Source organism: Micromys minutus (genome assembly GCF_963924665.1).
Source record: "Micromys minutus genome assembly, chromosome: 3".
NCBI lineage: Eukaryota > Metazoa > Chordata > Mammalia > Rodentia > Muridae > Micromys > Micromys minutus.
The window spans coordinates 83,630,744-83,643,199 of NC_137972.1; the positions used below are offsets into that span (position 1 = coordinate 83,630,744).

General features: G+C 42.5%; 1 protein-coding gene across 1 annotated transcript; it reads right to left on the bottom strand.

Annotated features, from left to right (window-relative positions):
* Window positions 1-542: 542 nt before the first annotated feature.
* CFAP161 (cilia and flagella associated protein 161) lies at window positions 543-11,665 on the bottom strand (the record flags this gene model as incomplete). Its single annotated transcript, XM_080914465.1, has 7 exons — window positions 11,594-11,665; window positions 10,895-10,984; window positions 10,007-10,242; window positions 8,626-8,716; window positions 3,489-3,647; window positions 1,591-1,664; window positions 543-738 (listed from the first exon to the last, which is right to left on the bottom strand). The coding sequence occupies exons 1-7, from the start codon at window positions 11,660-11,662 to the stop codon at window positions 543-545; spliced, it is 915 nt and encodes a 304-aa protein (XP_080770591.1). The 5' UTR covers window positions 11,663-11,665.
* Between the last annotated feature and the right edge of the window lie 791 nt (window positions 11,666-12,456).

Below are 12,456 nucleotides of genomic sequence, written 5' to 3' on the forward strand. Positions count from 1 at the left end.
ATTTCTTTAGGAAAAAAAACTCTAGATTATGAGTTTACTACTGGGGAAAAAAACAAAATATTTCTAATATTGCCTTTGGTGAAGAAAGAATAGTAAAAACTAATCCCAAGGCAAAGCTACATCTCATAACTACACATTGTTCTGCACAAAAGAAAATTAGGGGAGAAATGGCAGCATCAAAACATCAGTAAACTTCTGACCTCTTTACTACATAAACACAGCTTTGGAAAGGAGCATAGGCCTCACTAGTCCTATAAGCAAGGGGCTCTGAATGGGGGCACTAAGTTCTTCACAACTGGAATATCAGCAAAAGCTGATTTAATTTCAAATACGACTCACTCTCAAACACTACTTACTCCCCGGGGCCAGGCTCTCATCGTCAATTCAGTGATTTTAATATGGTATTGTTTTTAATGTCGTATTCATGGGGTTCTGCACCTACTGAAAAACTGCTTGGGGCACAACCAAGAAGATTGTTCATTTCTTTTAAGAGCTAAGACTGACAAGAGCGGATCCTGGGAGCCAGATGCATGCCTGGTGCATTACTTTGTGTTGATGCCCATGGCCTGCTCCACTGCACAGGTGTCCTCTGTGATAGGTTTGAAAATGTCTAGCATGGTACTTGACTTGTTCCTGGGATTTCCAGTAACCAGCATCCAGTGGTTCTTGGGTTTTTCAACTTTGTGTGAATCCAGATGTGTGTGAGCTGCAACCTCAACTTCCTTCCCAAAGTAGGTCCTGGAGCCAAAAAGAAAAAAAAAATTCCAATTAAATACAGAATGTAACACGCCATGAATATTTTATATTTTTTCATTCATGGACATTGTCCCTTCAAGAAAATTCCTCCTGAATCAGACTGTTCTACAAATCACTAAATATGGTACATTTTAAGGAATGTTTCACCCGTATTTGTAGAGACTTAGGCACATCGGGTCCCTCTATAGCCAACATCTCTGTTGGGAAGGACTTTAGTGAATAGCAACATCAAAGTTCTGCACAAAGCAAATTCTCAGCATTTTAATTCATAATTGTGATGTCTAAATATACCGGATATAATGTCAATCAATAATGTATGGGCAGTGAAGAAATCTCAGACAAGTAATTCTGAAAAACAATACACTAGGTTTCTTTAATACTAAAATTAAGTATTTGCAGAATCAAGACCGCCGACATTTACGTTTTGGCCAATCAAGATTCTACATATTAAACATATGGACCAACACTTGAACTTAAAGTAAATTTTGTCTTTTGACTGTCTTCATCAATTTAATAACCTGTTTCTGAATTACAAAATAAAACATGTCACTTGACAAAATGAGACGTTTGATGTGCCAACTTGATTAATCTTTGCATCACAGAGATGAAGTATGCAAATGGCGTTAGGCGTCAGCAAGCCTCGCCGCACATCAGACTTGTTCCCTGTGCTTGGGAGCAAACGGAAACAGCATAAGAATAAGTCAGCTTTGTTGCTTTTACTTCAGCATCTAGAGACCTTTACCTTGTACACCTAGACACTGATTTTAGTTGAACATCTCTGCTTTTACGTGCATGGCCCTAAACCAAGTAGGGCACCTGCCCCTGCCAGTATACCTTAAGAAGAGGTTCCGGTGGGCTGCCAGGGCCCGGTTTGTGTGTCGATGATAGATGACAACTTTTTCATTTGCCTTTTCAGGATGGGAAAATAAAGCACTGTCAGCATTCTGTCCAGTTTCCTAGAAGCAAAAAAATCTAGAAACATATTAACCTATTCATTTCCACATAGCACGTCTGTAACTCACAAGGCTGGAGGACTATGATGGGTTTGATGAGATGCATCATGGGAGATATCTGCATGGTAGAATGATCATTCAAGGTCATCATATCAAAGAAGACTTTTGACAACGTGAAATATAGCCGATGATATTAAATATGCACATGTGTGTGCATATAAGTGTGTGTGTGTGTGTATTCAGGAGTGGAATACTTACATGTTTGCATGGGTGTATGCACACATGTGGGGGGTGCCTGTGTACATGTGTGTCCATGCATGTGGAGGCCAGAAAGACACTGGGTATCTCTCCATTGCATTCCACCTTATTCTTTGGGAGAGCATCTCTGACTAATCTTGGGGCTGATCAACCAAATAAGCTATCCAGAGAGCCTCAGGAATTCTCCTGCATCTGCCTCCCAACACTGGGATTACAGGGTACATGCTGCCTTACATGTCTTTTAGATGGGTACTGAGATCCAGATACAGGTCCTCACACTTGTGTGGCAGTGCACAGAACTCTACCCACTGAGAAACCTCCACAGCTACTCAGGATATCATTAATATATATCCTATGCATATATATTCATATGCATAGAAAAATAGCACATAAAGTGGTTGCTTCTGGAAGATTGAGCTAATACTGATGGTTTTCATATCTGTACTTTAATGACTCTGAAAATGAATATATATTATGTTTATAATTAGAATTTCCTGGAGACTGGAGCTTGGTTATATACCTCATGCTACCCTAAGATCTGAAATGTTGGGGTGAACCACCACAATGGCCAAATAAATATTATCATATAATCCTGGCTCTTGTAAGATGAGTGCCATCAGAAGGAAAAGGGGAAGCCACTGGCTTGCGAGCTGGTATGGTACCCAAAGCCATGCCTTACTGGTGAGCAGAGTCCATTTTACAGAACTCTACATCAGTTAAAGTCACTATGATCATAATTGGTCTGGGCAGGACCAAAACCACCCCTGTCATGTATGAACTAACAAAACATTAGCAGTGACCAAGCCAGAAAATTCCAAGCAGACAAGCAGGGATACCTCTCTCTCTCTCTCTCTCTCTCTCTCTCTCTCTCTCTCTCTCTCTCTCTCTCTTCCCCCCCCCCCCTCTTTCTCAGAGGAAGAATAATGAGTCTCAGGCCAGTCTGGGCTAAAGAGTGAGAAAAGAAAGGGGAAGGGAGAGAAAAAGAGAGGAGAGGAAGGGAGGGAGGAGGGAAGGAAGGCGGGTAGAGGGAAGCTGAAGAAAAACAAAGGGAGGGATTGAGAAAGTGAGTAGAAAAAGAGAAAGGAAGAGGGGCAGGGATGGAGGAAGGGAGGGAGAGGGGGAAAGGGAGAGACAAAAGAAGGAAATGGAGAAAGAGCAAGAGAAAAGAAGAGAAGGGAGGAAGCAGTCTGAACTAATGAAGACTATGTGGATAAGACTAGGAAGTTGTATTATATGTTGGACTCTCATACATTACTGGCAGCCTGTATTGGGAGTGTGCAAAGCTCCTGGGTCTTTTGCACAGTGCTAAGAGTGGCTCTAACCTGCCGCCAGGGTTGAGATACAGGAAGGTAGAGGGCTGCATCAGACTGGTGCTATCTATATTTGAGTTGCAAATGAAAGAAAAAGACATAGTCTACTTGCTGTTGTGAGCTACAGAGAGCATCGGCTTGATTGGCAACTGTGAGTCACAGCCCGTCCTTGCACAGACCCCATGTCCAGTATCCCACATGCCAAGCTCACCCTGACTGGAAAGCCCTCATACTCCAGGCGCAGCTGGGGGTCGAGGAAGGCAGCCTGCCAGCAGTTCAGATGGGTGACATCATCTGTCAGAGTCACCTCCTGGAGCCAGGACTTCACAGAAGACTTCAGAAGGGTTCTGTGGTCGCTTGTTAGATAAAGCTGGAAACAGCAGCAAATGAACCATCTGAGTCACAGTTACCCAGAAAGCTGGGGAATGGGTGGCCAAAGGGACTGCACTTGCAAGCAGTTTCTAGAACCCTGTTCTTACCCATCCTATGAGAAAGCACAACTCTCTTTCCTTAGGAATGTGTCAGAATAGTATCTCCCCCCCACTTTCCCTTCCTCCCTCCTTCCCCATATCCTGCTTTTCTTTTTCATGATGATTTAAATGAGAATGGTCCCATAATCATACATTTGAATACTTGGTCCCCAGTTTGGTAGAACTGTTTGGGAAGGATTAGAAGGTGTGGTCTTGCTGGAGGATGTGTGTCACTGGGGTGGGATTTGAGGCTTTAAAAGTCCACACCATTTGTTAGCTCTCTATCTTTCTGCTTCCTGCTTCAAGGTTAGGCCTGAGCTGTCAACTATGGTACCAGTACCATCTCTGCCTACCTACTGCCATTCTCCCTGCCATCTTCATGGTCTCAAAACAATCTGGAACCATGAACCTCCAAATTAAATGCTTTCTTTTCTAGCTTGCCTTGGCCATGGTGTTTTGTCATGGCAATAGAAAATGAAGACATTTTCCATACTCCAGTTCCTGCTCTCCATCTCTTTCAAAACACAGGGCCTGCGTCTGCGTCTTAGAAACTATAAATAACATTGCTGAAACTGGGCACCTGAGATCGGGTACGCCCCAACCTGAAGCTGTCACAGCCGCACTTGCTTGTGAGTGACCCTGGCCATCTGGAATCCATGTCCCCATTGGGAATAGCTATCAGCTGCATGTTATGCCTTGCCAAAAGCCATCCCATCCTGCTAGAAGCCCAGAAGGTTCTCTCTTTGCTAGCTTAGCTCTTTGTTTCTTCGTTTTTCACCTTGAACACGGATGAGGTTTCTCCGTCTTTTAACAAGTTTTTAGTGGGTTTTAAATTTTTAGATTGATTTTATTTATGTTTAGTAAGTATGTATGTGTATTGAGTATTTTATCCACATGTATTTGTATGTGCCCATGTGTGCACCAAGGCACGCATCCTATCCCCTGGGGCTGGTTCTGAGCCAATGTGTGGATGCTGGGAACTAAGCCCAGGTCTGCAACAAGTGCTCTTAATCACTGAGCCGTCTCCTTAGCCCCTTGTGAATGTTTTTTGTTTGTTTGTTTGTTTTGTCTGTGAAGCTATGCTTGAGGTTTGACAAAGAAGTTATAAATGCATTTTAATCCTCTGAACACTCTCTACCCAGCAAGAGAGGAGATGCGCTGTGAATAAGAGGTTATCTTGCTATCCTCCAGATCTTGACTGTCCTCCGACATGACTGGTGATTCCCACGGTGGCGTTATTTGGGATACAAGGCTGAGTGAGAGGATCTTCTATGCTTGGAGGTGTTCCCCAGAAGCCGGAACAAACTAACAGGGCCTGAACCCTATGTGGTTCTGAGAATAAAAAGGTGGAGAACCTGTGCTGTGGAGAGAGGATGAGCGGACCTGGGTGGGGGAGGGCTGGGCTGCAGTGACACTCAAAAGACTCCAGGTAGGAGAGAATAACAAATCAAGACAGTGTTACTGCCATGTGAAGAGTCATAAAACCTGACCAAGATCTAAAGCGCCTTCCTAAAAGAAGTAGGAAGAAAAAGAAGAAACGTTTCCCGAGAGTAAAGCCTTCAAACTATTAATTTAAAAAAAAAGAAGAAAAAAAAGAAAAAAAAAGCACTCAATTTTCCAGTGCCAAGCAAACACAGTGACTTTTTTTTCCCTGCAAAGGTGGAGGAATGGGGAAAGATAATTACTCCATTTAACTCAAAGATTAATTCCCAATGTGATTCAAACAAAGAAGATAATGGGGGGGAAACAAAGATCTGTCAACGTGTATTAGGGTGCTGCATAATTACAACACTGCAGTCCCAGAGTAAAAATAGAACACTAGAGAAAAGCATGTGGTGCGGAGAATCATTTAATATATGCTTAGGGAAGTATGGCATGTCAGAAGGAAGAATTATTCAACAGGCAACACGTGACATGGATGGTCACTTGGGAAACTTGAATGAAAAGCCCTTTACCAAAATAAATCTCAAGTGTGTTAAAGAACAAATCTAAAAAAAAAAAAAAAAAAAAAAAAAAAAAAAAAAATGCCAAACTGAAAACATCTAAAAATTAATACTTGCTTTTTTTAATCAGATCCCTAACAGACTAGACATTAAAAACAATGCAAGAGCTCAGAAGTTGACATAGTAAACAAAAGCTCTTCCTGTACAAGCCTGCTGGCCTGAGTTTGGACCGAAGGAGCCCACACAAAACAGCTAGATGTAGAATTGTGCACATCTGTAACCCCAGCTCTTTTGTAGGCAAGATGGGAGACGGAGAGGAGAGAATGGCTTATGATTCCATGGGCCAGCTAGCCCGGAATACACGGTGTCACAGATTTCACTCAAAGATTCGATTAAAACAGCTACAGTTTAAAATTCAGGGGGGGAATATTAGCAACAAATGTGCAAAATCTAATCATCTATCAAAAGGCACATAAGTAAACCCAAATCAATACAGAAGCAAAGAACACATGGTTCCCAGGGCAAAAGATTGAGGGAGGCAAAGAGAGGAAGGAAAAGTGAGAATATGGGGGGGAGGGCAAAATTACAAGGAAGAATACAGGTACTGCAACATTCAAATACCCTTCCCTGTTTGTCCATTTGTTCAAATTAGCGAAGATTTAATTTATGACATTTGTCCCATTTGTGTACTGCTGCTGAGAGAACCAATTGGTGCCATCAATTTTAAAAGAACTGGTTACATGTTATCTTTAAGGACAAAAGACAAAAACAAAACAGGATCTGTCTCTGTAACAAAGACTGGAATTTGTGGCAATCCTTCTGACACTGCTTCAGCACTTGAGTGCTGAAATTATAGGAGTGTGTCACCATATTCAGCTTTCAATACTTCTTATTGTAATCACATTCTTGATATCAGTAATTCTATGCAAATTTATGAAGATAGACTTACTAACTAGGGTGAAGGGGCAGCTTTGATCATTTATACATAGATACATGTGGAACCTTGTTTTTGAGGTAAAAACAGAATGATGAGCCCAATTGGTTGGGTATGGTGGCACACTCCTGTAATCTCAGTACTCAGAAGGCTGAGGCAAAAGGTGCACAAGTTCAAAGCCAGCCTTAGCTGGTTAGTCAGACAAATAGGAGGTGAAAGGAAAGGGGAGAGGAGAGGAAACAAACACATTTCACTTCCTGAGCATAGAAGAAAGGCTTGGTGAGTATAGTACTGCCACACGTTACAGTAACGCATATTAGGCTCTCCCTAAACATAATTGTTAAGATGTGCTGTGGAAACACTGGAGTAGAAAGAACCTGGGTATTCATCATAGTCACATAGGGTTTTTTTTTTGTTTTGTTTTGTTTTTTTTGTTTTGTTTTGTTTTGTTTTTGGAAGAAGGCATATAGAAAAATATAAATAGAAGAAGCCAAACACTGGTGTGCTGATCTCTGGATACAACACCCATCCCCCACCCCCCACCCCGTTTCAATGACTTAGTGTTTTAACTTTGTATCTAAACTCAGGCTGCCGATAAACACCTATGTATAGCATAAGTTGACTGACACTGTTGGTTTGTTTCTGTGGCACCAAAAATGATACAATGTCACAACAGACATTTTACTAGAATCTCCCAATTGCTGAAATATGTTGGTGTTACTTTTCTCGGTGTCAGCAAATCATCACCACAAGACGTGGCTATCAGTTCACGGGGGGGAGGGGGGACTTATTCGGGCTCTCGTTTTAGGAAGTTAGTCTCTCACTATGGGGAAGACTTGGCAATGGGAACAGCTTAGGACTGTAGCAGTGTATGTGAGACCACTGATTACATCTCAACGGACCAGGAAGCAGATAGTGGTCCAGAACCTAAGGGAGCTATAAGGCCTTTCCTTCCCTGAAAAGCACCTCCTGCAGTCAGTCTGCAGCTTTCAAAAGAGCACTATCAGTTGAGAAATCAGTATTCAAACACGGGAGCATATAGGGACACATCTTACATCCGAACCATAACGACACATACATCCCAGCTCTGCCATTTCGTAACTGAACTTCTATGTGCCCTGCCCCCTTACATCAGAGACTCACTTGAAAAAGAAAATTGAGTTGTTATGTGTGAAGCAATTGTGGCATTGCCTGTGTGGTGCTCAGATTCTGAGTCACTACTCAAACGGTTAATGCACAAATACCTATGACACAGCTTGCCCTTGAAGTCCAAGCACCTGTTTTTCTGGTTCTGTTGTCTGTTGTGTTTTGTTGAGATAGGTCTCACTCTATAGCCCAGGTGAGTTTCAAACTCATGACAATCCTCCAGTCTCAACCTCTCAAGTCCTGAGTTTATAGGTGTGTACCACTCCCCTGGCCTATTATACTTCATAATCTCCAAAGTAAAGGAGGATTTCAGAGACTTCCTGGTTTCTGCAAACTAAGATTGTCCTTATTGCTTCTTAGGGGAAAAAAGTATTTGCTAATCAAAAGTTTAAATTGCCAAAAGTTTAAATTGCCTGAGCTGGGCTCAGTGATCCATGCCTATCGTCCAGATATTTGGGACACTGAGACAGGAAGATGGCTTTGAGTTTAGGAGTTCAAGATTAGTCTGGGCAATGCATGTACCTTGTTAGTATTAATGAAAAGTGACAAATGTCAGTTAACCCAATCTTTTAATTTACTCTTCAAAGTAGTATAATTTAACTTCTGACAACTAACTGTATTACATACAAAAAGACTTTTCTCTCTTTACTCCTCAGTGTTTAAGGATGGAGGTGTTGTTGTTCTTATATTTTTTAAATTAAGAGGAAAAGAAATCAGGTACAAATGCCCACTGGTACCCACAGACTGAATCCAGCAGAAACAGAGCCCCCATCTGCACAGCCACTTCTGGAGACAGCTTTTGGCCATCTTAGTAAAATCGACTGTTAGGTGGCAGGAGACACACAGGAGACTCACCATCTTGCCTTCCAGTCCTGCTGCTATGCCCAGGCAGAAGTTCTGCCCATATACAACCACTTGGCCCAGGCTGCAGTTGTTAGCGCTGTCACTGGAGGGTAAGAGCAAAGGAGAGCGTGAGGCCTACCTCATTCCCATGCTATTCTTGATAGTGTATATTCACATACCGTACTACCTTAAGTAACAGAAGTTCTTTTTCCTTCTGTTTTATTCATCCCAGACAACATCAGGAGAATCCAATGAGAATCACCGTCTGGACTCCATCATCAAATTATGCAACATGCGTTCAAATATTCTTGAGCACCAATTAAAAGGCTCTTTTTTTTCATATATTAATCTACTCATGTCTTTATTTGGGAAAATGCACAGTTTGGGGTTTTGGTGTTCTAAGAGTCTCACACTGAAACCCCTGCTGCTCTTGAACTGACATGAAACTCGCAGAAATTCTCCTGTCTTGTCTTCCTGGGAGTGCTGGAGTTACAAGTGTAAGCCACCACAGCCAGCTTTTAAAATCCCTTTTATTTCAGCCTTAACGTCTAACTAGTATGCTATCCCTGCCCTGCCCCACAGGCCAAACCCATAGCCTCACCAGAGTGAACTAAGCATGCCATGTTAGCACAAGCCAAGGTTATACCTCTGCAGGCATTTAATACAACCTTCCCTCATGATCGTCCAGGGAATAAAAGTGGTCATCAGCTTTAAATTGTTTTACCACAAATCATTTGTACTCAAGAAAAATTAAAGGAAGGATGCAGACAGCAGTTTCTATTCTTGTCACTGAAACATTGTCACAAAATCTTCAACAAAGTGAAAATCACCAGTTTTAAATTGTGATCGTATCTCTAAGGCTCTGTCGATCATTTCCAAAACCTCAAGTCAATTTTTAATACATGACTGCTTTTAAAAGAGCAAAGCCCGTCTAAATGCAACCTTTTATTAAATGCCATTCTTGTTGGAAACTAACGTTACATCAAGAACAATACAAGGAAGCACCCCTGTGAGCACAAAGCAAGCGCCCTGTAACATTATTTGCAAAAAAAAATCTTTCCTTGCTTCCAGGCAGAATATAAGTTTAATTCTTTGGATCTAATCATCATAAAGCAAGCATTTTGAATTGAGCACAAATAGCTACTTTTCCTGCTGTCTTAAACAAAAAGGTATGGGGGGGAAAGCCCTCAAGTAAGCTAGGCTTCGGTGGTATGCATGTCTCTGCCTCCCCAGTGCTGAGATTACAATTGTGCGCTACCACACTGAGCCTTTTTTTAAAAAAAATAGTAACAATAAGGGTTCTAGAGATTCTCACACATTGTCTTCTCATCTCAGACTGCTTTCAAGCTACAAATCCAAGATACTTCAGTGTTCTGAAGCTGAGTGGCTCTACCTCAAAATGGTGAAGGTGTTCCTGCCTGTCGGGACGGTGGTCTGCACAGCACTCACGCCACAGGGTATCTGTAAGTCATCAGTCAGTTGTGCTTTAACTTCATCTGGGCTCATAGACAGGCTCAGGTCTCCTTTCATAAACACGCCAGCTTCGTCCCCCGTGACATGGTCAGGATTCACAAGGATCACTTTATCACCATAGTGGACATATCCATCTTCAGATACCGAAAGCTGCATCTACAATTTTAATAGAAATTTTACGATAAGCTACTCAATTCCTTAGCTGCAGGGCTAAGGCCCCTCCCAGATGGATCTCCTTTCTTTCTCAGACTAGCACTATCTCAGTAAGACCCTCTCTCCCTCAGGTCCTTGGTTAGTGAACTTCAAGCTCCAGATGACTCCAAAAAAGACCATGCAAAGCTGTTGGACTCTACATTGTTTCCCATTGTCAGTTCATTCAATATTTGTTACATTGTTTCCCATTGTAAGTTCATTCAACATTTGTTACATTGTTTTTATTGTCAGTTCATTCACCATTTGTTACATTGTTTTTATTGTCAGTTCATTCAACATTTGTTACATTGTTTCCCATTGTCAGTTCATTCAACATTTGCTAAACATGTGCTGCACAGCAACTGAAAGGCACATTACTTGTATAGACATTAGTCCACCCCTTATTAGAAAAAGCAAACAAGTAAACACCGTTAAATAAACATAATTAAGGGCAGACCTCCCTTAATGTTTCTAAAATCTAGAGAAATTTTAAACACTATACTTTTCAGATTAATTTTTTAAGTTTCCAAAATGGTTACTTGTTTATAGAAATTCTTTGGTTAATTCACACTTAAGTAGGCAGAATTTTGAAATTGGCATTGGAATTTAACAGTACCGGTCTCAAAATATTCTTCTTCAGTCTTCTGCTTCTCTGAATAAGAAGCTCTCCTTTTTCTCTCTTCTCTAGGAAGTGTCTCATGCGCTCCTGGGGATGCAGAGACCGAGTAAAGGGGAGTCCTGGACAGAGCTGTTGCAGAGCACAGGTACTGATAACTTTCCCCTCAGAAGCATCTCAAGTTCAAAGACAGTTTAAGAACACAAAAGGAAATGTGATTGCTAAAGGGCTGGCAGAAGTGTCAGCAGCATGTCACGGTAGGATCTTGGGGGAGGAGAGAGAGACTGAGAAGGAAAATACACTAGGAAGAAAAAGATAGGACCCTGTGCTTATCTCATCCAGAAACAATCAGGAGTGATGTGCCAGAGGCCAGCAGTCTCTATTAGGGTCCTTCTGACTGTGGAGTAAGCATGTGGAAAGCCCAGGCTTCATTATATGCTTGTAACCCAGAACCTTCCCAGAATTTAAGAGTGCCACAAACCTAGTGAAGGCAGAGGGCCCAGGATGAGGCAAAGTTCAGAAAGTGTGGGACAGGACATCCAGTGAGCCTAAGTGCTCAAAGACAGTAGGTGAGCTACCTTGGGGATGGCAAAGCTGCGTGGGGGACTAGGCTGGGTCATAAGATGCTAAATGCTCAGCAGAGAAAGAACATGTAGGGGTGGGTCTGGGATCCTACGAATACAAGTGGAGTCTGCGCACCTCCTCCAAGTAGATATCTTCATTCCAGTTGCCTATCCGCACTCCAGGACCGTACACATTCTGCGCCATCACCCCTGGCTCTCTTGAAAACAAGCTCCAGCCTCCGCAGGCACCTGGCGGTGGTGTTAGCGTGCTTCGTTGCCATGACGACCAGGCAGCTTCCAGTTGGTCAAGTTCTCTTTGGCTAGCCAATAAGTGGGAGCATACTAGACTTGCTGGTCCCCCTTGAAATGCCCCGCTCCACCCACCACTGCCTTTGTCTCAAATGACTCAAAGCAGATGTGGATAGCCCCAGGAGAGGGCACTGTTCCCAGTGCTCCCTAGGCAAGGGGGAAATCTTGAAATTTTTTTGCCTGTTGTTTTTCTTGGGTTGGTGTGTGTTTGTGTGTGTGTCATAATTTTTTATTGGAAATTTTCTTGCATTTCAAATGCTATCGCCTTTCCCACCCACCCACTACCTCCTACCTCTCTGCCCTGGCATTCCCCTACATTGGGGCATTGGGCCTTCACAGAAACAAGAGCCTCTCCTCTCCTTGATGCCCAATAAGGCCTTCATCCTCTTCTACATATGTAGCTGGAGCTATGGGTTTTTCCATGATGTACTCTTTGGTTGGTGGTTTACTCTCTGGGAGCTCTGGGGGTCTGGTTGGTTGATATTGTTGTTCTTTCTATGGGGTTGAAACCCCTTCAGCTCCTTCAGTCCTTTTTCTAACTCCTACACTGGGGTCCCTGTTCTCAGTCCAATGGTTGTTTGAGAGCATCCTAGTCTGTATCTGTCATGATCTGGCAGAACCTCTCAGGAGACAGCTATATTAGGCTCCTGTCACCAAACACTTCTTGGTATCTATACTATTGTCTGTGTT